Source organism: Schistosoma haematobium, chromosome ZW, assembly GCF_000699445.3.
Source record: "Schistosoma haematobium chromosome ZW, whole genome shotgun sequence".
NCBI classification, from domain to species: domain Eukaryota; kingdom Metazoa; phylum Platyhelminthes; class Trematoda; order Strigeidida; family Schistosomatidae; genus Schistosoma; species Schistosoma haematobium.
In genome coordinates this window covers 71,796,826-71,824,799 of record NC_067195.1, presented here as the reverse complement: position 1 = coordinate 71,824,799, position 27,974 = coordinate 71,796,826, and the positions used below count along the sequence as shown (strand labels likewise).

The 27,974-nt window shown below is 30.8% G+C and overlaps 1 protein-coding gene across 1 annotated transcript; it reads right to left on the bottom strand.

The window, feature by feature from the left end:
- Nucleotides 1-316: 316 nt before the first annotated feature.
- On the bottom strand, nucleotides 317-18,210 carry MS3_00004318 (uncharacterized protein). Its single transcript, XM_051212223.1, has 3 exons — nucleotides 17,786-18,210; nucleotides 3,803-4,102; nucleotides 317-1,852 (listed from the first exon to the last, which is right to left on the bottom strand). Exons 2-3 carry the CDS (start codon nucleotides 4,025-4,027, stop codon nucleotides 1,718-1,720), a joined length of 360 nt encoding a protein of 119 aa, XP_051072380.1. The 5' UTR covers nucleotides 4,028-4,102; nucleotides 17,786-18,210; the 3' UTR covers nucleotides 317-1,717.
- Nucleotides 18,211-27,974: the final 9,764 nt, after the last annotated feature.

The window sequence follows — 27,974 nt, the reverse complement described above, 5'->3', positions numbered from 1 at the left end:
GAAGAGGAAATTAGGAAAAGACGATGGAAATGGATAGGACATACATTACGCAAATCGTCAAACTGCATCACGAGGCAAGCTCTAACTTGGAATCCTGAAGGGAAGCGGAAAAGAGGAAGGCCAAAGAACACATTACGTCGGATAATAGAAGCAGATATGAAAAGGATGAATTACAACTGGAAGGAGCTGGAAAGGATTGCCCAGGACAGGGTTGGATGGAGAATGCTGGTGAGCGACCTATGCTCCTTCACGAGGAGTAACAGGTGTAAGTAAGTAAGTAAGTAAGTAAGTAAGTAAGTAAGTAAGTAAGTAAGTAACTATCGGATCTAGTGCAGAATCTCCTTTGATGATCAAGTAACATCTATAGCCAGCTGTGTAGGAAAGTCACGTTTATTTTTAGAGCGTCTTTAGTCATGAATTGAAGTAGATTATTGTACAGCATACGTTGGGAATCACGCTTTTTTAATTCACATGAAAATACCCAATTAGTTCCATTAAACAAAGCCCGTATAACTGCTACTTCCTACTTTTTTTATTAAATTTGAAAAAAATCAAAAACATTTTGGAATTATGGATGTCTCACTACTAGCCATTAAGATTTTCATGAGAGGTGGAAACAGTTACGACAGAATCACGTGGTTGAGTTGACCTGATAATCAGTTCTTGGTGGTTCACTCCTGTTAGGAAGATAGATATCTGCTAATTACAAACTACATTTATAGCTTAGGTAGATGGATACACACATAAGAATAATGTTAACAAACGAAAGTTGGTTCCATTTTATGCAGTAACCAAGTTCGTTGAAGTTTGGTTCTGATATTCGTACAGGTATTTTCATAATAAGACTGGAGACAGAATTTGCTCATACTTCTATTGATGATATCATTGTATAGCAACATCAGCGTCAACGAAACCGGTGTATAATGCTATTGAGTGCATGTATAGACGCTCATAAAGTGTACTATTGGAATCGACAGATGGTGAATGAATTAGCATTGCTGTAGAGAACTCGAGACTCAGCTTATAATAATAGTAGAGCTTTTCATAATCAGATTTATTGTTTTTGGTCCCGCTCTAAATTCTTAGTTGTCACTTTTCATTTCATTTTATCTAATGAACTATTTTCACTAGTTGTTACTTTTATCATACTATTTTTGAGTTAATATCTAAGTTCAGTGACCCTATATTTATTTAATCATTAAACATTTTATCTTATATTTTCAAGCAAAAGCTTTGGAGAAGGGATTGTTTTTCTAGTTATGTATTGCGTTAGTGTGTAGCGGTTGTTCAACCTGAATATGACTAATGTTTATTTCCATAACTAATTTCTGTTTTCGTCTAGTATTTGGAATCATTATCAGAAAGTAACTAGTAAATGTCGTTGTATTATGATAAATTAAAGGTTTATAAATCATAATTTTCGAGACAAATAAACATGAAATTCACCTTGCTTCTTGATACTCATAAATTGAACCGAATGAAAATTAATCAAGTGGATAAATAGAATACATCATTCTGTAACCTGTTATAATGCACAGCAATCAAAAATTCATACTCTCTTTACCCACTATTATTCTACTTAAATAATATAGACAGAATCATCTCTAATAAAATCATAGATTTATTAAATATTATTGGCAAGCATTTGATACAATATTTACGGTTGAGAAATAAATTTTCTATACTTTTTGTTTGTAATAATTCCATCAAATTTTGCTTAGTGTATTAGGGATTCTTTCAGTTTCATGCTTAAAGATGAAAGTAGTACACAGTCCTCATCGAAATGCGGTGGGAAATCTGCATCTTGTAACAATGGACATTGAACGTTCGCACAATCATAAAATGACTTTTGCTGAAATATGCACAAAAAACACACGATGTACGTAATGATAATTAGACTGAGTTTGTGAAACAGAGTAACGAATACTAAGTTAGACCTATAAACTGATGACTGATGAATTCATTTCAATAAATGGTACTTACTTACTCCTGTTACTCCCAATGGAGCATAGGGATTATTATCAATACTATTATGATTATGGGTAATAGTATTAACATTAGTATTATTATATTAGGTGGTCAATAAATTTATATCCAAATACTCTTGGTTCAGTATCGGGAGAACTTTCATACTCCTAGTTTTTGGGTTAATACCACCAAAAGCAGTTTCTGAGGTTATCCTCAAGGTTTTCAATACTCAGTAGGCATTTCGTATGCACCAGTTTCAGTTATTTTCCCCTTCATTTATTGAATGAGTGCTGCATATCGGTATATTATTTTCACTAAAGATTTTATTTCTAGCGTCTGGAGTTATTCTCAACTGTCTGCTATGCACATACCTAGTGTAGTGAAGCCCAACGTGCCGGATATAAAACAAATGTAACAAAACATTATATATGAAAAATATATTTGAAATAACCTGAGCGATTGAAAATTAAATAAATAGATTATAATTCTGGTTTCGATTACAATCCTTAAAAGGTTCAGACGACTTTGCTGGATGAAACGCTGGAATTGTTTAGATTTCAATCGCTGAGATTATTTTAAATATAATTTTCACATATAATGTCTTCTCTATACTCGGCGCTCATAGTTCTGATATTGACGAATATTTTTATAAATATACTAAAAGTTGGGGCTTGAAATGAATTTCTTATGGACATGCATCCCAATACGTGATGGTTATATACTAAACAAACGGAAAAGCGACCGGAAGTCCTGGGTACAACGCTCTTATTTACCACTGAAAACTCTGAAGATAACCTCACTTATTTAATCTACACTGAATTATGTGGCTAAGCATATTGATTCCAAAACGTTTTTGGCTGTAACTAAGCTGAATCAGTTAATCGGAATGAATAAATTCTCGAATATGTTTTGCATACATATTTCATATACAATTAATTCCTTTTCTGTCATGAATAAATATAACTTAATGACTAGTCTACGTTTTTTGATTATAATTTACTAAGAATTGCTGAACACCTTTTTTGGTTATTCCCGTGTATCAATGTAGATTTTTCGATAAGTATTTTCACCTTTCATACTAGTTGGTAAAAGGTTACTATGATTTTAGTGACTAGGAAGAAATACTAAAAATTTTTAATAAAAAGAGTCTTCACTTTCTACTTTCAGTTCACTGGCAACGTCTCTAGTGTTAGTGAGGCTTCGAAACTCATTAGGAATAATAATTTTCTTCAGATGGGATTCGCTAACTACTGCCAAGATGCATGAAACTTAGTTTCAGGAATTTCTGGTGATTGTTTCCAGCTACCTAACATTGTTAGTAATGTGTTGTGATTGGATGGTAATTTGTGATTATTGAAGTATCATAGTCGGATCGAAATAAATAATCTATTTCTTAGAATATAGCAATAGCTAAAATGTAAACCAGTAATCACATGTAAGTTAAAATAGTTTCTGTGATTAGTGTTTGATATACAACTGGTATAGATAATACTTAACTCCTTAAAAACTAAACAGTCTAATCTATTTTTAAACTCTGACCAGAAGTTGAAAATGTAAGCAACTAAACCACTGCTATACATTATAAATGGGGGGTATTTATGATAAGTCAAGCTAGATCTAACATTTCATGCTAGTAAAAATTAACACATTGAATATCTTTATTAGAAGATAGACTATGTATGCAGATAATGACTATTCATCAGACTTGACTAATCCAATAAATGATATTTAGTTTACTTATTCAGAACTATTTATGTAAGATTAAATATTTTTAATAATAGGGCTGATTATTATGATTTTATATACGTTAGGAATAAGATTATGATTAACTTACATCACGATAACAATATAAACAAATTGCTAAACATTTATTATATCCTGAATCAGTTCTAAAATAGACTTCTTTAGCTAATGAACTATCTTTCATTGGTTGACCTAAAGCTGCATGTTGAATAGATCCATGAATTGAAAATGTATAATAAATGAAGAGAACCAATAAAGTTTTCATTGTTAACGGATAAATTAATCTTTTCGAAAAATATTTGAACAATATTGTCATAATTGTTAGTGTAATTCTTCAATATGTATGTTGAACACTATTGTAGTTGTTATTTTAGGCCGAGGTCACTGTTGACTAGAAAAAAAAATCAGAGTGAACATTTATTGGTTTAAATCGATGAAAATGTCATACGGAAAGATAATTTTTCTTATTGTATAGATTAGTGAAAGGAATGAAAACGGAATACAATTAAGATCAAGTATCAATGAAAATGGAAAGTAAGTTATCAGAAATTTATTAATAAGTAATTTTGTTTTGGTAGTATTGTGATGCGTGTTACTTATATTGACATAAGTAGTATATAATGCGAGTCAGGAATGTAATGTCTAGCAGCAGAAGATTGGAAAGATTAAGAAAGGAAGAATGGGAATAGAAAGTAATTAGTATAGAAATGCAAGAACAATGAAGTCCGAGACAATTATTGAACATTTTGCAAATTAGGAATTATAGTATGGTTTTTCTATTTTACCAAGGAACTCTGTAATGTTGATCTATTTTCTAATCCATGATATATATAGACATGAATAAGGTTTATTAACAATTAACAGATACAGTATGATGATATTGTAATGGAAGTGGGGTTTATTTGCAATGGCTTGTATTTCCCTATTGTCAAAATTAAGAATTGTAACGAATCAGTCTGTATTAGCTATTATTGTTAAACCTTTAATATAAAAATCAATTATCTAAACGAAATGAATGAAATGCAGTTAAATATGAGCATTTCCAATCATTGAAATCAAGAGATGATGTGACCATATTATGGTTTTATACTCCACTTGGACAACACATTGGTAAGCCATCATCATAATGGAATTTTAATATTCGAAGAGTGGTTTCATTAATCCTGAGCATACATTAATGAATTTTACAGAGAATAAAAACAGTTTCAGGCATACTTTTGTTACTTGCTGACATTCATGTTTGTATGATATTTAGAATATTAACGAACTTTATTCTTCTAAATTTTTAGCATTATCGTTGAAATGAAACTTCGAAATATTCAACTAACCCTAGATATCATGAGTCAATTGAAGTTAGACCACCATGGAAAACCTGGAAGCATTGGACGGCCGTCTCGTCCTATTGTGCGACTCCTCAGCAGTGCGCATCCATTACTGCAATTACTACAATCTCCACAAGACCCCTTCTGATACTAACCTTAGATACTTCGTAGGATTATTAAGATTACTAGTTTATCAATTTATGTACAGAATTTAATATTTCAAGAGATAAATTTCAACTTGAAGAATGCTGGTTGGTGGCCTATACTATTCCATGAAAGATAAAAGGTGTAAGTAAGTAACTGTCAACTTCAATAGACCAGGAGTTTTATATTGAAATATAATGCTAAACACTACTAGTTTAATCTTTAAGGTAATTCATGTTTAAATTAAACTTCAGAAATAGTTTATTCGATGAAAACTATGAAAATTACTTCAAAACTTATAAACATACTCGTCATGAAAGAAGTTAACGAGTGTTATTAATTGCAAAATCGAGCTAAATAACCTGTAAACTTTGATTTTCAATGAGGAAAGTAAACTTGTTAAGTTATTTTGTTTCACTAGTCTTTTTTATTAGTATTATTTTCAATAGGCGTCCATTTATTTATCTGTATAGAACATTGATATTTGTAAGTGTTGGGTTATTAAAAAGAATGTACATTATAACTTCGGTACCGTTTACTTTGTTTTGTTACCAATTGTTGTACAATATTAAAATCAAGACAATATAAGTATGATAATTAAAAATCTGTTATTTCGAAATTGCATTTTTACATCTTAGAAATAAACTTTTAGTTGATATCAAAGTTATTCTAGATTAATTCCCAACATAATTACTAAGTGAGATAAACATGGTTAAAAAAATTGAATTGTATACAATTGAATTGTGATACAAAATTAAAGCAACACTGGTTAACATACATGGTACTGATCTTATAAAATATTCAAATGACCGATTCTGTACTTTTACGGCTAACTAATAAAGTTTCTAGGTTTGATTTGATTGAATTATGAAAATGATGAGAATCATTGATTGAACAAGCAATCTATGATATTATTCAAAACACTAAATCTCAAAACTTACATTACTCATTTATTTGCATCGTTTAAATAATTATGGAGATTTATGTATAATTTAAGTGTAAATTTGTTTGTAAACTGATATCAACTAGATTATTTGAGTCAAAGATGAAATAATACCGTGTTGATAAAAAGACCTAAGGATCTCAGACTCAATCTCGTGTATGGTTGTAGAGGTGAATTGACTGATTCTACGTCCTCATTGGTTCTCTAACTGACTTCGTGTGAAGAATATTACCGCTAAACATCTTTGTAAAAAGATTTCTTTAAGAAAATAAATAATGCACCTTATTTTTTTAGCTTTGTTAATTTTGAAATTTTAAGTGAATAAAATGTTTATATTCCTTCTAAAATGACTATCCATACAAAAAATTAAAGTTTAAACTCATGTAATTTCATGAAAATATGGAAAGATTTGCTGATCCTCAGAAGAGGGTTTTGTGGAGATTTCGGTAATTTAATAGCTGAATTAAAGCTAGACCACCATGGAAAACCTGAAAGCACTGGACGGCCGTTTCGTCCTAGTATGGGTCTCCTCAGCAGTACTCATCTACGATCCCAACCGCGGGATTCGAACCTAGGACCTTCGGTATCGCGTGCAAACGCCCAACCTCTAAATCACTGAGTCGGCACCCACCGGTGTTAATGTCTAACTTCAACTAATCCACGAAATCGAGCCACCGTCCACCATTGTCTTTAGTGAGTTACTATCTCACGACAGACCCAATTCAACTCCATTGGTCACAGTTTCTCACTAGAACTCCAGGAAATGCCTCTTGAAGTCAGTCATTAGTGAGCAGAAGATTATTATTATTATTATCAGAAGGGGGTTTTGTTTATTCCTTTTTTCTCTACATAGAAAACTATCGGAATACTATGTGTTATTGTCAAACAAAATTACCAAAATAGATTTTGCTAATTTGTAGAGATTAGTTCAATAGTTTTCACTCAGAATATGATTTAGCTAATGAATAATTAAAAATCAGAACTCGCACGATAGCTGTTCTATTCTACTTTGAAACCTGTCAGCATTCTGTATTTCTCAGACATTGAACTGAAGATCAAAAAAATATTGACAAATCAAATGCTACTTTCAACTTCAGCATTCATCTAGTTACTGTATCATTTAGTTTTATAATTTATTAATACAGTAATCTATTCCATGTACAATTAGCATCAAGAAATAATATTTAATATAATTCAGCAATTAAGTACCGGTGTTTGCACATGACATTTGTCATGTGCAGATTAGTTATGTTACTTGTCTACCGAAAACAAATATAAATAAGGCAAGGTTTAGAGTAGTATCTCTATACTTTTTAAAAGCAGTTATTATAATCACTTTAACGGACTATAAATTATTCTGTGTAAAATTAATTAATCATAATCAAATCGGATTCTTAATACTGATTTCAATTTTAAAATGTTACAATTCTAACGCCATAGTAACGAGCTGACTTAATTTCCTATCTGATAATTTCAAACAAATTTGTTTAATTCATGCATTGAATCGATTTGTTTTTAGATAAATTGATTTCCTGATATTCATGTTAGTTTTTACTGTGATATGAAGTCATTAAAAAAGCATAACTGAAAATCAAATATGTGTATGAATCGTACAATTTATTCATTGTTTAGATGAGGCAGTCAAGACGTTTAAGGTTATAGGAATCTTATGCAGTAAGAACTGGTTTATTAGTCTAAGTGTAGGCGCTTGCCGTGAAACATGAAGGTCTTAAGTTCGATCTCAGGTGGGATAGTAGACGTGCATTTATGAAGAGTCTCATACTAGGAGTAAGTAGCTGTCCAGAACTTCCTGTTTGTCTAAGTCCGTTAGGTAAATTATAAGTTCCATCAATTTTCACAAACTGTTCACACTAACAGTCAAGTATAATATAGTATAACATTAGCAGATCAATTGATCTATACTAATAGATGATGAAAGTCAAAATATATAAATTAGTCGAATAGAAGTAGACAGTTTATAATAGATACATATGTTTATTGTTCTAGTACCCTATTCATACAAAGGAAAATAACAGTCGATACTATATGAGTTACGAGTCAATATCTGTATGTCTCAAGTATGTATATGTAATCTCTACTGAATAAAAGTATCAACCAAAGTTTGTACAGAATAAAATCAAACTGTTTAAATTCTGTGTGATTTTATATCTTGTAGTCGGCATGACTTTTCCTCCTCTCTTTCATTCTACCTAAAATCTCAGTGTTTACTTATGAGTAGGTAAGAGCAAATTGTTTCTGTCGTGATCGAATGTTATGATTAGTTCAGAACATGCAAAATCATTTTAAAAAAGACATAGAAATTTCAGGAATTATTGATTTAGAAATAGTCTTTGCCTGTTGATTTGTTAGAGATTTTCATCAATTTCAGACTAATTTGAAATGTTGCATTTTAGTTTCTTTTTGTTTCTTTATCAAACATTATTCTTACCTAACCAAATGTGCTCTAAAGGTTAAGCGTTTGTGCGCAAGACCGAAGGCCTTGGGTTGGAGTTCCGCGTTTGGGATCTTGGATATGTACTACTGAGAAGTCCCATACTAGGACGAAACGGTCATCCAATGATACCATATTTTCAATGGTTGTCTAATATTGATTGGTTCATGATCACAATTAACTGCATACTAATATAACAAATCTCGGAATTCCTTTCATAAAAAGTACACAATTAAAATTAACCCACTGGAAAGTAATTTTCATGGTAGACCAAAATTAATTGAAGAACCACTGAAAAATTGGCGAGCACTAAACGGTTATTTTCATTCAATGTTGAACTCTTCTAAAACGATTCATTTGTGATTTCAAATAAAATCAGACTAATGAATTTTATGTTTCTCAGAAAATATAGAACTTTGAAACTAATGATCCAAAATCCAGTAGCTCTTATTTCCCAGTTCAATTATTGATGGATTCAAAGTGATTATTATTAAATATCAATGTTCATAACTGTCACAATACTGATATATATATATATATCTTCCCATAAATGAGACTACCTGATAGACTGCAATGAAGTGATGATTACGCTATATTTTCCGTCTACTGAAGATGAAAAAGACTTATACGTTGATGTGTGGGCGATAGTGATAATGATTGGTTGTTTGCTTAGTCAGATCTGTAGATAGTCTGACAGGTCTTAGACGAGTTATATATTCCCCTATCCTTATAATAATTATTATTGATTGTTTATTGTTGTTGGATTGTGTCGGGTTGTGGTGTGGAAATATATTTACGTTCTAGTCAGGCTAATCACGTGTTCTTGATCTGAGCTGTGTTGAAGTCCTGTAGAATGGACACTGGGAGGGAATCTAGTGTAGATATTTGTTTAAGGTAAATTTACGTCCCATACGTGTAGATGAAGTAAAATCGAGCGTTATAACACACATATTGACTCGATTGTTTAGGATTTTCATTCTTGGTCATAACCATTGAATTTTCTACTACTTTCAACGATTCCTGAGATGATCTCATGTAGAGAGAACAACTATTTTCAAAAGTTAATTAATTTTCATAAATCATCTCTATAATATATAGAAATAATCTTATACATACAATTTATAATATGTGAGTATACAGACTATGAATTCGATAGTACATCTTTTTGCAGTGTTATAAAACAAGATACTGTCCAAAATTTCATCAAACGTTCATACTCAGTCAGTCTGTCAGCTACAACGTAGGACCAGGCACATATATGCATCGGTCCAAGTTGCCATACCTCATTAACACAACAAGATGGACACCGGATTCATAAAAGTAGTTAATTCAGAGGTGGTAATATATAAAGGAAAGTTTGCATATAAGGACATAGTACAGGAAAAAAGAAAGATATGGAGCGATTTTAACCTCATAGTTTAAGGGAAGACAGAGAGTGTATACACCGACGCCATTATGATCGATCCTGAGCCATGTCACCCAGAGTCTCCAACCATTGGTTACAATAGTCACGCGGACCTTAACCAAGTAGTCTGCATCTACCAACATGGCTCAGACCAGAAGTTATTGACTTCAAGGACTGATGTCACGTTTTGGTTTGGCCGCCCCTATCTACTGCTCATACTTCCCTGTTGAAAATAATTTTATATTTCATTTTATGTTAAACTTAAATTATTTAATAAGAAAAATAGTGCTCATAACTTACTATTTTTTACTCATGGTTACCAATTGATCTAGTTCATAACTCATGATTTTAGTTTTAAAGTCTTTCATGGAATTTATATACATATTCACTGAGTTAAAAAACAACTTTATGTACGTCATTTGAAGTGTTAAGTGACATAAAAATGTGAGCTTTAATTTATTTCGAAATTTAAATAAATTTTGAGTACTGAAACGATGAAATTACAAAATCTAATTATCAAACGACAGTCACTTCTACTGTCTACTCATTATTACTGGTTGAAATCTGTTAATCTTAAGTTATACAATAGGATTACAAAGTTGAACTGCAATGTCTAATAAACTAATTAGTTCATAAAAACAGAGATTAAAATTATCAATAGTTGAGATCATGAGTCAATTGAAGCTAGACTACCATTGGAAACCTGAGAGCACTGGACGGCCGTTTCATTCTATTGTTGGACTCCTCAGCAGTGCGCATCCACGATCTCGCCCCTTGCGAGATTCGAACACAGGACCTATCAGTCTCGCGCGCGAGCGCTGAGTTGGCATTCAACGGTGTTAATGTCTAACTTCAACCAATCCACGAAATTGAGCGACACATTTATCATTGCCTTCAGTGAGTTATTATCTCACAACACACCTGGTTGAACTCCACTGGTCGCAGTTACTCACTAGAACTCCAGGAAATACCTCTTGAAGCCATCCAGTGCTTCCAGGTTTTTCACGGTGGTCTAGTTTCAACTGACTCAATTTCAACCATTGAAATTACTGTAATATCCACAAAAACCCTACTGATATGAATTAAAATTATATTATGTATTGCTTTAGTTTCATCAATTTACAATGGCTCGATATTATAGTGAGTTTTATTGAATGTTTCATAACTGGAATCGTAGATTCATACCTTTGATAATGTACAATGATTCAGAAATCAAGATACATAGTCAAACATTAAAACTCTTCGGTCATTAAATAATACTAAATAGAATCTAAATTAGAAATCACAACATAAAGGTAAAATCATTCTACAGAAAACTTAACAAGTTTGTCCAATTTTTGCTTAGCATCACTTATGATCATTTTTACTATAATCTTTTCGACAAATTACCTATTTTACATACACATATAAGTGATTATGGGTTGCATTTCATTATATTGTTTAAACAACTTCCCTATTTATCATGAGTATCACTTATACAGTATTTGAACTTTTGAATTGTATGGTTTAATTCATATGCTAACTCACGTACTAAACGTGAGTACCAATGTTAATTAGAATAATAATAATAATAATAATAATAATAATAATAATAATAATAATAATAATAATAATAATAATAATAATAATAATAATAACAAAATTAATATTGTTATGAATAAAGATATTCAGAGATATGACAGATCATTCTCATACAGTAATTATTATAATTAAGTTTTATATCTATGACCTTATGAAATTTAATCATCTCTATTTAAGGTGATAGGGAAATGTATGAGTAAACAAAAGTCACGAAAAGAAATGGTTTTTGAGTTCATTAACTATTTTGACTTCATTCTTTAATAAAATTAGTGTTTTGGTATATCACAAAAATATATTACAGAAAATTATTAAATTGTTGTCAATGACTGAGTTTACACACCATTTTAGAACAGAATTTACAAAGAGAGATCTGTTTACTGATCATGATCAGGAAAGCTAAAATTTCTGAGTTCGATAGTATATTAGAGCAGTGAAACCAGAAACTCAACGAATCTTAAAATAAAATAGATGTTAGTTGATAATAGAAACTATTTCTAAATAAGTAACTATAAATCCACTGAGGCTCCAACCTAATTATATATATATTTGAATGTTTATAAAAATTTGAAAAAGAGGATTTTAGCTTTCTTTCTGAATAACCATTTAAATTATACTTTCATTTAAATGTGAGATCTATTCTTAAACATTTAATATTTTCTATTGAGATCATGAACCGATTGATGTTAGACCACGTGGAAGCATTGCTGAGGAGTCCCACAATAGGAAGGAACGGCCGCACAGTGCTTTCAGGTTTTCAATGGTGGTCTAACATCAATCGGTTCATGATCTCAATCAAAAACTTAAAAATCTCCACAACCCTATACTGATATTTAATATTTGTTTTAGACTTTATCGTACTGTAAGCAGTAGTATAATCTCATCATAGTATATGTAAAGTATGTCTTGTTCAATTGAAGTCGGAGATTGAAACAGTTGACTATGTTATATTTTTGTCAGTAAGTATATGGGTTTGGTCTAATCAAAGTGATATATGAACTACGTAGAAAGTGAACTATATCTTTTGAAACATAATTGAAAATATCAAAGAGTTTTGTGTATATAAAAGAGTAAAAGTGTTAATTTATCCTCTAAACTTATTTGTTTGGACGGCCGTTTCGTCCTAGCATCAGACTCCTCAGCAGTGTTGATCCGCGATTCCATCCGTGGGATTCGAACCCAGGACCTATCGGTTCCGCATACTAGAACGAAATGGCCATTCAGTGCTTCCAGGTTTTCCATGGTGGTGAATTCAACTATTAAATAATCTAATAGTTCAAGGAATTCTATAAAACGTCGATGTTCTAAGCAAAAAAAGGACTATTACTACATAAAACTTCTTGATATTTCAGTAAAATATCAATATAAATTCTTTTTGTTATTTATAATTTCATTATCAAACATTTTGATAGATAATTCACATATGTTGATTAATTACTAATAAAGCTACTTATATTGTTTTGTGATTAGTAATATTTTGTTATTGTCATATGTATTATTAAATTGATATCGTGAAATGATTATAAATAAATAAAGCGAATACAGGAAAACATTTGTTTATTCATATACTCAGGTCATGTGGTTGACTGGTATATATATATATACGATGAGAGAAGTTAAAAACAATCTGTGATTAGATACGTATAATTTAACTTGAATCTATCAGCTTGATAATGTTTATGCTGGACTGGAGAACCTATTTCAATTAGGTTCCAAATTTACATCCTATTAGTGACTATTAGATCGATGATTGAGAGATTAAGTCTTATTGTTTTGACATTATTTATCTAATTACTCTCTCTGTTATATTTCAAAGCAAGTAAATGATTATTTAGTAATAAAGCTTTTTGGAATAGCTTTTTTATTTTTCATGATTCACTACTGTATATTAGAAGGGATTTGATTAAGATAATCTCACCTAAGTGCTTAATTAGATATACTTTAAAAAAACCGGTTAAAAGGTTTTGGAATAGTTACTAAAAGATATCTGTACTAATTTTCGAAGAAATGATTCGATGATTTATTACAGTGAAGCTTATTTAAAATCAGTTTTATTGACTTATAATACAGAAAAAGACGTAAACATGTACAAAGGAGTAGTAATAGTACTAGTTTAATATATCGAACTCTGTACTTATCGTGCAGAAAATAGGTCATGTTTGTACATTAGTATCACTGAATTTATAGTATTTAAGAGTAATATATATGAAATATTCTTATCTTATAATCCCCCTTTCTTCTATGTATACATATTCTTTGCTTTATTTGTTTGTCATGTTCAGGCTAACTGGGTCTATATTTTGAGTATAAAGTAACTTTTAAATTCACTTTCAAGTTTAAGTCAACATTTAACATTGAAATATTTGTTTACCTGGTTTTGGTGCCATTTTATTTAATTTTTTTTATCACTAAAAGTTGACCATTTTCCATTATTATTACTTCTATTGTTAATTAAATTTAATCTTTTTTTTTAAATGAAAAAGCTTGGACCAGATTGCCAGGCGAAACGTTGAATTTACTTCAAATTGTTTCGCTGAGATTTTACAAATACATTCTTTCTCTTTAAAAAAGGGATCTGTTTCAAAATTAATGAGAATTATATTGTGTACAGAGTATCTGTTTATTGTAATGCACGAGTTCACAGTAGTGTACACAAATGGCAACATATAGTAATGATTATCAGAATGGGTTTTGTGGAGATTTTTAGAAATTGAAGCTTCAATTGGCTCATGATTTCAACTTGTGAAATATAGTAATGAACCTAAAAATTCACTAACTAATTATCCAATATCCCATGTTTCTAAAGACATGGTACAATCTTCATTCAATGCAATTAGTCATATTTCTCTCAGTTTTAAGACATGATTAACTTGATAAATCACAAATTTGCTAGTAGATTCATTAATGGACATTGAATTTGTAGAGTTAGGTAAAGTTGTGACGACTTTTTTACATATATATATTTAATCTTTACGATTCAAGTTCATTTATATTAGATTTGAGAAGTCAACTGTTATAAACAATGTGTTGTAACGTATTTATACATTAAGAATGGTTCCTATTCATTCACTACTTTAGATTATAATATTTATATTAAAATAATGGAAAATACATAAATGACTAAACAACATCATACTGTTTGAAACCTTGGTCATTATAAATATCCAACTAGATGATTGATGTTCTATTCATTTATTAGAGCATATTTAACGTATAGAATTTGAAAATAATACACGGCTACAGAACCCGAAACAAACAAAATATGGTTGTACTTTACTACTTAAAGTTTAAGGTTTCAGCAATAAAACACACACACACATACATACATACAAAACAATGATTACAATTCAGTGTTAAGTAAATGATAGACGAATTAGGCTTGTAATGTATTCAATGAATAAGTACAGATTAGTAAGTATACTAATGTAAAATGTTGTGTATTTTGAACTGGTTACAATGACCGATAATACATTTATATTTATTCATTATTTTTATTAGGCATCAATCCTTATGAATAGAATTTGTGTTTTCAAAGTAAATTGTAAACAAACAGTTGAATGAATGACAAACATGCTTTAAATAAATTTAAAAAAACATTGGAAATGTTTTAATTTATACCATAGTTATCAACATGAAGAACCACAGAATACTATTCGGACACTGTTGGGGAAAAGCTGAATTAATTTCATATACGATATCGAATAAGTTTCGTTTAGATTTTCAGTATTCATTCATCAATCACAAAGAGCATGCATAATATTGAAGGATAAATTATGACATGCTACAGTATGAATAAAGACATCTATACTACTCATTGTATTTGGTCCTATACAATTAAAGGTGAATATAAAAAAATATGAAGTTCATCTTGTATTTATTCTTGAGAAATGTTATAATAGAATGGAATAGATTCTTCATAATTGATAATTTACTTTAATTAAAATGGTATCTACTCAGAACAAGAATCAAAATATTAGACTAAAGGTCATAAATACTGCTACTTATTTCTGATTACTTATCACGTTGTACATTCATTATCGTATTTCTAGTACACTAAGTTAAACATCAGTTCGCTTGTATTCTGAAGTTAATTTCTAGATCTTCAGTAAACTCATTAGGAATAATTTGAGAATCAATGGAGTCACAACTCTTTTTCGTTATCAAAAAGAGATGGTTCAGTGTAATATACAAAAACCTATTGTCGAATTAGGCACTAAATATATTATTATTAATGGCTTTATTTAATATTATATTTTTGGTATAATATGGAATTCTCAACACAAAGTATTTCAACAAGTTTCCTTTTCTTCTTGATCAATCCTGATGATCGATATTAAGTGCTCGCCTGTCAAATATTAACAGTTCAGGAATCGATATCTGAATAATGCTCATTCTTTTCGGTGCATATTGCATGTCACCACGATGTCTTTAACTGTACTTTTTTGTAACTTGTACAACGGAAGACTGTACATTTTTCAGATACGCGCGTGAATAGGTTATGCGATTAATAGACATAATGATGTATTAAAACAAACGAAGACATATAACCTGTTGAAATAACTTGATGACAGAAACAGGTAGCTCAGATATTCAAGGAGGCCGACAAATATGTGTATCGATAATGTTTCCGCTCTAACAACGTAGCAATCATACATAGTATTTTATGAGAATCCTTTAAATGTCAACCAATAAGAGTAAATACATATTTAGCCATTAAAATATATTTCCAATTAGTCTAACAACCACAGTTACTAATGGACTTTAAATTGGAAAATCGAAGTCACAGTTGTAAAAAAAACCCATATTTTTGCTGATCTTAAACATATATTATTGAATTTAAAGCAATTAGTCCATTTTACAAATTTCGATAGAGCAATGAGAAAACGGAGTTGATTTGAAAAATGTGATGTATTTACGCTATACATTCCGAACAATCTGGTCACACATATATTTGTCAAGGCATTTTATATGGAAATTAATAAAGGTCAATTAAATGAAAGTTCAAGTAAAAAGTAACGAAAGGGAGAGAAACAATTTTACATCGTATTGAAAGAATAAGAAATTGTCGCGTTATCTTATACCATACCATACCATACCATGACTTAAGGATTACCAGGGTAAATTCAAGGTCCTTGGAATTTTTTAATAAACGGAATACACCCATTATGACATTAAATAAGAAAGAAAGATTAGTTCAGCGAAGAGTTCTCTTTTCGGCGAATTCATTTTCAAAGCTGTACAATCGCAAATATATATGCTTATTTTTACAGGGTGATAATAATACTGATAATAAACTTCTGTTATACATGGTGACAGTGAGGTTAAATTCATATAATACAGATCTTTGTGAAATGTTGAGTTTCAATAACGAAATGCAAGGACGAATAGAGTCAATAACATTTTGTGCATGGCGTTTAAGAGATTTCGAGTTTGGATAAATATGGTTTCTTCGAAGAATTTTCCAGTATAACAGAAGTTTATTATCAGTATTATTATCACCCTGTAAAAATAAGTATATATATATTTGCGATTGTACAGCTTTGAAAATGAATTCGCTGAAAAGAGAACTCTTCGCTGAACTAATCTTTCTTTCTTATTTAAATTCAAGGTTACGACAAATTGTTTTTGTACACATAAGGGGGTTTAAATTTATGAATAGCCAAGTCTTTAATAAACTTGAGAATTCCTCCTTGACAATTTCTATACAACGTTTTAAAAGCTGTATTAACATCAATTTTGTACCCCATTTCTATTATATGTTTCGCTACCGATGAACATGGTTTTCTACCTCCCACGTTGATCGAAACATTTGATACTAATTGGCTTTGAAGCCATCTAGGCACATGTTCTATAACCCTTGATTGCATTGTTCGTTTACTTCTCCCTATGTATGTGTGTCCACAAACATGTAAATTGGTAAATACAATGGGATGTGACGTAATCATTTGTACATTGCCTAAGTCTATTTGAAATCATAGGCTTAGACTTTTCAATCATAACCAACTGAGCAGTATAATAGGTTTTATTAATTTTCATATAAAGTGCCCTGACAAGTATATGTGTGACCAGATTGTTCGAAATATATAGAGCAAATACATCACATTTTTCAAGTCAACTCCATCTTCTCATTGTTCTATCGAAGTATATTGTTGAAATAGAAATCATTTAGATCAAATATTTCATCTGTTTATATAAAATATATACCCTATGTGAATAAACATAATACTTACCTTAATAACAGCGCAATTATATCACAAAATCAACATAATTTTTTTTTCAAGTTTTTATAAATGAATTTTTAAAGCGTCTTAGGAATTTCTCATAGGTCAGTTATAATTTGACCAATAAACACTAAGGTAAGTAGATAAGCATAAATAATATGGAATGTGATTCAAATGTTTATCAGTTTAAGGCGCTACAGTTAACATTATCATCATCATCATCGAGAGATAGAAACTTGACAACATGTGAAGTCAATGACTGGGACAAATATCAACAACATAAGTGGAAAAACAAGGGTTAAAAGTAATAAAAGGCAGACGGAATCATTGAATGAAAACTATGCTATAACATTATATTCATATATTTGAGAAAGAAAAAGAATGAGTGTGTTTATTCCACTGCTACCGATTTAAAGTTATATCACTTAGAGTCGTCAACTAATCATTATAACTAAACTGCAGACATAAATAAAAAAGTACACACATTCGCATCTGATTTGGATCAACAGTTTATTCCATAACAGGGGGAAGTGATGAAGTATTCCATTACTGTAAAATATACTAAGAAGTAACTCACAATAACTCTATCATCACATCCTGGGAAAGGGGTAACGTCCTGAAGGCCACATCTGTTGGTGAGAAGATATAATCATGAGAATACAAATTGTATTTGAGATTGATAAGTTTAGAAAATAACAAATTTTAACACCCGGGTGGCGTACTTGAATATTTGGGCTACCTGATCCTGCCATCTAGATATTCTAACAAGTTATCGGTTTCCTTGTTTGTTTTAACAGATCATTCTGTCAATTAATTACATATCCCATTCAGGTGCGTTTGTACTAGTTACAAAAATCCTCAATCGGGGACATCATGATGGCTGGTAATGTGCATTGAAAAAAAAGAATATTATTCAGATGTCAATTTCTGAAATGCTAATATCTAACTGGCGATCACTCAATATTTATCGTTAATATCGATCAAGAAATAAGAAAAGGAAACTCGCTGGAATAATTTGTGCTGAGAATTCTATATTGTACCAGAAATACTATATTGAATAAATCTAATAATAACAATAATGATAATAATAATAAATATTTGTATTATATGAAACCGAAGACTGTGGACGATTTTACTGGAGTCTCTCAATTCCTCTAAATGGGGAGTAAATACCAGTGGAAACTAACAATATTAGAGATTCGGTAAAGTAATGGGGGAAAATAGGCCGTAAAATAAGGGTAGGCTAATGAATATTGGAGTGGAGTTGTTCTGGCTTCAATATCTGACTCCAATAAATAATATCCCGTAAAATGAGTATTTAAGGTAGGCTTAATCTCCTAGTAGAATTACGGATTTACTCGAGACTATTCAAAAGCCTGAACACCAGTTGTAGAGATAATTTATTGTTAATGATTAGTAGAAATTCGCAAGCATACAGCAACCAAGCATATGGTGAAGTCAAGCAAAAATTATGAGCAGTGGAGATGGCTGGTAAGCCAACTCTTCTTTTGTCAAGCGTTACTCAATATTTATAGGCAGACAAAATAAACTACAGACATGTGATGAGTCATGGGACATGAAGTGTACACACATATACGCTCATATAAAAACAGTCAAGGCTAATAAGTGAATAACTAACAAGGTCAAAATATGACTCAAGTAGAATGAATATAGAATGGAATGTCCGAAAGTTAAAATACAGTATATGGGCTTAACACAATAATTGACACTACAGAGTCATTTAAGTCACTATGGTGGTATTTCAAACAACCTTCTTAAAGTCGTAAATAGCTTATTTCCGCTTCCTAGAGGACGATATCAATCAATAATTTCACGCATAAAGTGAAAACTCTACAATGCCTTATCTAACAAATATACTATGTAGAAAAAAGCTTTTAAAAACTAATGCTGTCCAAAACCTTGTCGGTTGAAAATAGTATGCCTTTAGTCATTATTACGATACATATATTGACGTACTTCTTTGAAATTTTGCAGTATAAATGTAGATCAATAAGAATTTGTTGAACTACTTTACAATTTGTGCTGAAAATTCTTTACTGTACTAAACACATTGCATTGAATAAAAAAGAGAAGCCGTGACCAGTGGAACTAATCTGTGTCGGGTAGAAACAGGTGTCTACCTCAGTACAATGGAAGATGTGGATTGGTTCAGGTTAGACATTAACACTATTGGATGCAGGCTCAATGGTTTAGAGGTTAAGTGTTCGCGCGCGAGACTGAGGTCCCTGGGTTCGAATCCCGCGAGCGGGATCGTGGATGCGCACTGCTGAGGAGTCCCATAGTGGGACGAAACGGCCATCCAGTGCTTCCAGATTTTCAATGGTGGTCTAACATCAATCGGTTCATGATCTCAATCAAGAAAGATTCTTATTGTTATCAGCATAAGTTTACAGTCATTCTATATGACAAGGTTTGTTTATAGTCACGTGGTTTAATATATTGCTTTTAGTTTTGTATATCTAATTTATTCCATATATACTTATCCTATCAATTAATGAACCTTAGTTTAGTTACTAAGTAATAATAAACAATATATCAGCCAATTACTTTAGTATATAAACATATTAAGTTTTGTCACCTAATTTACATATTTCATTGAAAAGTCTAAATGTACCAACTTCATTTTTTAGTTTCAACAATAACAAATAGTTATTTGTTACTTGATGTTATTATTAACAAGATAAAGTCAAATATTGAAAATATTATCACAATTGATTGATCACTGGGTGGTGATCAATCTCATGCTTGTCTAGTCCCTATTAGTGCAGATCGAATGCTATCGATCATGTTGCAATGTGGCCACCAGTCTAGGTGACTCGACACTGCGGGCACTATGTATTGAGATTAGATGAGATTGATCACCACCCAGTGATCAATCAATTGTGATTACATCTCAGTCCTACAGGAGGTTAGTCACGGCTCGGATAGCTCAGTGGTAACGTCTCTGACTGTGAAGCTGGGTGACACGAGATCGAATCCGTCAGGGAGCACCAGTTCCCTCAAGATTACAGGTACACCTTGCTGACGAGTGCCAAGTAGCACGAAACCCGGGTCCAGGGTTTCCTGTTGACTACCTCCAACCACCATCTAATTGAAAATATTATCATTTAGATGTTTTTCTCTTATTTGAATTATCATAATCTTATCAAGAATTGAATAAAGATAAAACAACAATTAAGGTAGAATAATAGCCGAATTCATAAAAGGAACCAACTGTATGAAATTTTCAGAAATTCCTAAGAAAAAACAAAACCATTCATTTGAATAACATTGAAGTTTGTGAGGCAAGATATTTCTTTACAGTTCAGTTATCGTTTGACTTTAAGTTAGTTTTCAGTTATCATCAACAATTTACTACGGAAGAGAACAAACCAGCTTCCAGTTGAAGAGAAAATTAGGAAGAGATGTTGGAAGTGGATAGGACATACATAACGGAAGTCATTAAACTATGTCACGAAACAAGCTCTTACTTGGAATACTGAAGGGAAACGGAAAAGCGGAAGACAAAAGAACACAATGCGCCAAAAATTGAAAGTAGACATGAAAAGGATGAACAGCAACTGCAATAGTTTGCCCAGAATAGTGTTATATGGAGAATGCTAGTGAGTGGCCTATGCTCCTCCATGAGGTGAAACAGACGTAAGTAATTTTAAGTCACATTACTTATCATATAACTTGTACTAACTGATTAACACCATAAACTAGGACTTGCATACTTTATTTAATTGTAAAATTCTTCATTTACACTGAATCATAAAATCTTATCTCAAAGTTCCTAGGAAGTGAATCACCACCTTAAAAATGATAGTTTAAAGGTCTGTTGAAGAACATAAACATATTTTCGATTTCACTTCAACTTCACTTGTAGAAGAATAATGTATTGATAAGTGTAATACATTCGTTCATAAGTTTTAAGAGATAAACTCGCGTAACTCAGACGAAAATAACATCGATACCGTAACCTCAGGATTGTTAGGTTTAATCCAAACAGAAATAATATTCAGTTTTTGATTTGTTCATCGCGTACTCATAAATCTGTACAAAAAGACTGGTATGTACAGTTTATCATGGAATTATTAACTATTAAAATAACTTTTAAACATTGAATTACGTAACCTGTACTCTATGCTTGTTGATCATAGAGACGACAGATTTTTTTTTAAAATATCACTCATTACGACAATCCTTCAATTATTGGTGTGATATTATAAATACCTCTTGAGACAGTTATTTATCAATGAAAAACGAAAAATATTATTTTGGTAAGGCAGATTTTCTAAACCTGAGTTATTTTATTGAATCTTCATTGCAATTGTGTAAAGATTATTTAACTTAAAACAGTTCCTCTCTGTGCTTATCTAATGACCCCCCCCCAATTCGGGAACGTTGGTAAGGAATTGAAAAGTTGTTTTCTTTTTAGATTAGGAAAGATATAAAATTATATTTCTATATTACTCAATAAGACATAGAATATATAAGTATACATTTCGTAAAACGAACAAGTTAAATTTTGAAATATTGGCTATTAGTAAAACCTAGAACATATATTCCACCCCATGAAAGACTCATTGGATGAAAATGTTAGTACAATCCAGTATTGATGGTTACTCGTGTGGAATCTGGGGGAGATTTCCAACATTATGAAGCATGTACATTGAACTAAAGAGTCTTAAATAAGATGAAACACAAGTTCTAAATTTCAATCATAGTTAGCACCCAAATTATGATCAGTATATACAGTACTTTTGTGGTTTATGCTACGTATATTGACAGACATAAGTAGTATGTAGCAGCAGTAGGAATTGGAATGCCTGTTAACAGAAGATTGAAATGTAGAGAACAGGAAGGGAATTGAAGATAGATCGAAGTAACAACACAATCGGAGGAATAGTGGGGTATGTGAAGGTCAGTGTGAAGAAGCTCTGCAAATAATGTATTTTGCTTAACAACTGCATGTATGTCCGGCTTTCTCCACCTGAGTTCTCATTCACTAAAATATCGTCAAGTCATCCGTTCAAATAGTGTGCATACTAAAATAGATCAAAGATTCAAGTAAAATATCCTCCAAGTTGATCTATTCAAATGTTTATTAGACATAAATTCAATTCAGATTAACTTTACAATAACAAAAGTTTATCATTTTGAATTAAATTTATGTGTTTAACATTACTCTAAGCATTTAATACTTAATTATGCATGTATAATCACTAAACTTAAAATCTACTTGAATGCTGTAAAGTATTATTGACGTATGTATTCTATTCCACTGTTTTCCACCTAGTTTATTACACAGGTCATTGTACAACTGTTTTCATCGATTTAAGTTCATATTTTCTAAAAAATTTTAAGCTCTAATTTCTTTGTTAGTAACGTAATTATGATGAATATATGATATATGTATATATGAACTGATAAAGTGTTATATCCTTAGCTTATACAATTATCGCGAAATACACTTGCTAATTTAGATACGCTGAATGATACGACGAAACTAATGATGCGTACAACAATCCGGGTAGCTTAGAGTTCCGATTGGTCCTTAAACCGCCTAGTCCTGACTGTTAACTCCAGAATGACAATCTCAACCTCCGCGATATGAATCATACATTTCAAACGTACTGGGTTTATATACAAACAAATCAGGCCATATCATACCATAAAATAGAGAATAGCATTTGTACAAAATCAAGCCTAAAGTGACTATGAATGTGGGAGACTGTAATTAATAGACAGACTAACTTGAGAAGATTAAATCATATAATAGTAACCCATAAGTTAAATAAAAACTTATAATGAAAGGAATATGAATATACATATAATACAGTTACATATAATATATTTATATAATATGTTGAGGTGATCCAGAAAATTGCTTGCAAAAGACAAGCAAGCATCAGAAAACACTAAGAAGCGTTTCATCCAATCAGCGTTCACTTGAAGTCTTAGCCAAAAATGTCAAGGAGGCGAAACGTCACATGCAGAGGCTCTGATTGGCTGGCTGCTACACTGCTACTATGTTTAGTAGCATTCCGGAATCTTCTAGCAACCCAAGGATATTTAAAATATGATAAAAACCCTGCATTTTCTGTATTGCATACTTTGAGTCTTCTCTCTCGTGTTCAGGTCGCTGTATAGTTCTAGCTTGGAGGGTTACAGAATAGCTTAGAAGACGAATATAGCGTTCAATCCGCAAGACTTATCATAATAAGAATATTCATATACTATTAGTTCATACGTAACTCCGTATAGTTACTATTCATTTATTCTCGTTCGGACATAACATAAAGCTTACACCATTCATTCATAGAATATTGAAAATATAAAACAGATAATTTCAAAGGTTGTTTTTCTTTTAAGCATTAATAACTCATTTTCCTACTTATTAATGGAAATTTATACTTTATATAAATGAGAAACTGTCAAAAGGAAATAAATCAAATAAAACAAGCTTATTATTGTTGTTAAAATTTAAAGAAACCGAAGGAAGAAAAGAAAGGCAGAAACTTCCGGTAGATGTTTTTCAAAGTAAAAGTTGAGTTTTTACATCATTATGATTATAGCAATACACTTTCAACCAATATAAATATAATGAATAGATAAACATATAATTATTATAATGGTTATTTTCAGCATTAAATTAAAGAGGGGCTGAATAGGTCGATGAAAAACAAAGGGGTGATGCATGAGATTGAATTAATTAAAATACATGATTGTTTTGCTTTGTGTTAACCTATATAAAGTCTGAAATGAGCACTGCTAAACAAGAGTCACCAGATTAAGACTGATGATTGAATAGTAATTAATGTTATATTTGTGTAACTCTTTAAGTACTTATTGAATTAAATTGATCGAGTTGAAATATATATTCACTAATCTAAGTGAAACTGAACGACATGAAATCAAGTTCTTCAGATACCAATAGTTACCCCATAGTTACAAATATATCTTACTGAAAAGTACCAAATTGCATAAAATAGGTTGAGTAGGGTTTCTTATAGACTATTTCCATCCATCCGACAAGTATCAAATGCTGCAAAATATAATGAAGTTATAAGTTTAAGAGGAAAATAAGGATAATATGGAAGGGGAAATTAGAGTAACCTTTCTAGCTACTAACTTGATACATTTTCTAAGTTTTAATTATACATTAATTATTAAGAGAGTGATAGAGACATAGAAAGAACATTAGGATAGTGTATCTAGATCAGACTTAAAGAAGTCTGTTTTTAAAAATATGTAGGTTTTCCTCATTTCATATTGAATAAATTATGATCTTTGGAGGTACAAACTACATCTATAATCCAAAATAACTTAAACACACTTTATCGTCAATTCCTTTCATAAAAATAAAAAAACACAACCTTTTGAAAGGATTTCTAACTAGTTTGAGTTCGTATAATAAACTAGTTGTGAGAGTAATATTTCATATAATTTTTTTGAACACCTCGGTAATGAACAACTATGATTTTATAAATGATTGAATCCGAAAACCTTAGACAATAATTTCCGACCATTGAGATAGTAATCAAGATCTTTTTAACTTTAGTAAGAGATTGATATTAAATCCAAATGGTTTTCGATGGTCCTCTAGTTGCTATTGCAACGCGAGTAAACCGTCTTTGAAATCAAGTCGACCTCTGCAAAAAAACCAAGGTAAGTCAATTTATTAATAAATAAAATATGAGTCGATTATCTCTTTCATATGATAATACTGCTTGAATAAGAAAATCCATCATTTTGTACACTTTTTGTTCATTTCTACATATTCGGAGAAAATCGAAGAAGAATATGAGAATCAGAAAAAAATAAATAAAATTTCTGTTTGACACTTTTCTGATATCACCAATCTTTTTTTATGAAAAAAAGAGAACAACACTAATATCTAAAGCTAACAATCGTCACTATGATTCAAATTCATTAAAGGAATCAACTGTATAACAACTATCTAGTTAATTTTATTGACACCAACATTTTTTGGTTCTAGAAAGATTGTATCAATCGAATTAGATAGAGATGCAAGTTACTGTTTCATAATAAATTAAAGAAAATCCAATGCACATATATATTTGGTATTTTATCTTGAAAATAGTTAAATTTAAAAATTTAACCTTTTTTATTAACCTTTATCTACAATAAATAAGTCGATTAACTACACATTTCATTGCCAAAACGAATTCCTGCGATCGGAATTTATTTTAAAGTAAAGTGAATTGGGGAGTTCATGTAACAAAATGGGAACATTGTATATACATAATGAAAAAAAATGTTACAGTGGCAATACAAGTTAGCTATTTGCTTGAATAATAAAGGTCAAAAAGATCACAAATTTGTATCGATACTAAATTTTGCACAAGTAATATAGATAAAAATGAAAATTGAGAAATAAGTGGCAATTATATTTTTTACTTTTTGTTGAGGGGATCCAGAAAGAAAAGCCGAAAAGGCTCCTAAAAAGCTGAAAAACATCTTATTCAATCAGCATTCAATATAAGTTTTGCCAGTAACATCTAAAAAATGAAAAGTCATATGTCACGTTTCTGATTGGATTATTACCTATACTACTACTATGTTTAGCAGCATTCCAAAATTTCCCGGAAACCCAAGGCCATCTAAAATACTATAAATAACCTAGATTTCCTGTACATAAACGAACCTTGGACTAAAACGTTTCTTCCATATTTCGTGCATTTTTCTCTGGTGTTCAGGTTGCTATGTAGATTTAATAGAAGAGCTTAAGTATTGAATCTACTATTCAATTAGAAGACTTGTCACTTTTGAAAGACCATTTGTCCAAAAAAATGTATTCATCGAAAAATAATATTGATCAATTGATTTCCAGAAATATGGAACATAAAATAATTTTTTTTTGTTTGAAACATTAATTTCTAGGATAAATTAAGTTTTTTCTAAATCTCTATAGAATTGATTATTTTTATAGCAAAATAAATATAATAATTATTTTGTATGATGAAATAAAACTATTTTTAAGATTGATCAATGGTCAATTCAATGTGACTAATGTTATCAGTCAATAAATTTCTAATGTTGATTACGTAATTAATCATTATTATATTTTTTGATTGAGATCATGAACCGATTGATGTTAGACCACCATTAAAAACCTGGAAGCACTGGACGACCGTTTCGTCCTATTGTGAGAAGCCGTGACCAGTGGAACTAATCTGTGTCGGGTAGAGACAGATATCTACCTCAGTACAATGGAAGATGTTGCGCAATTTCGTGGATTGGTTGAGGTTAGACATTAACACCATTGGATGCAGGCTCAGTGGTTTAGAGGTTAAGCGTTCGCGCGCAAGACTGAAGTCCTGGGTTCGAATCCCGTGAGCGGGATCGTGGATGCGTACTGTTGAGGAGTCCCACAGTAGGAATAAACGGCCGTCCAATGCTTCTAGATTTTCAATGGTGGTTTAACATCAATCGGTTCATGATCTTAATTAAACAAACTTAACAACCTCCACATTTCCCAAACTGATATTATTATTTTGATTATCATTTGTAAAATCTATATAAACTGATATGATATTTCTTTGTGATATTGAATTTTCTGAATTGGTTAATTGAATTATCAAACATCAAAATGAAAGTGATCTATTTTAGTTTCGTAATGAATAGTGGTTAATAAATTATTCCGTCGAGATAGAATTTCATTTTAGTTACCATACGTATTTGTATTATAATTAATTATTCTTTAACTTGACTTTGATTTCAACTGAGAATTCATTTTAAATTACCCTACTCTAGTTGTTAGATTTTATTAATGATTAGTTAACAAGAGTACATACACTGATTATTAGAACCACTCAATATATTTGAGATATGTTTTTATTATACTTAAAATAAGATACTACTTCAAAATGAACGGTACTTTTAGTAGGTTAGGTTTACGTCTATTAATATCTCTAATATTAACACATTTTAGAGGGTAAACTTGATCTATCTCAAGGCGTATTCATTCACATGTTCTATGTAAGTAACATATGGCTTGTTTTGTCATTTAACTAATTAAAACGTCCTCACCTTCAAACATCTTCAATATCAATGTGGATATAGTAAGTGATATAGAAAAAAAAGCTCATTTCTATTCTATACTCACTTCAACGCAGCTGTTACATTAGCACTTTGCAATACACTGAATATGTTCAGTAACGGAACTAAA

What these genes read in the sequence shown, in the direction of transcription:
- MS3_00004318 (XM_051212223.1), bottom strand. Translation starts at nt 4,027, where the DNA reads ATGACAATATTGTTCAAATATTTTTCGAAAAGATTAATTTATCCGTTA. An exon ending in GTTTATATTGTTATCGTGAT is followed by an intron (nt 1,853 to 3,802) that starts GTAAGTTAATCA and finishes TGCATATTTCAG; the next exon opens with CAAAAGTCATTTTATGATTG.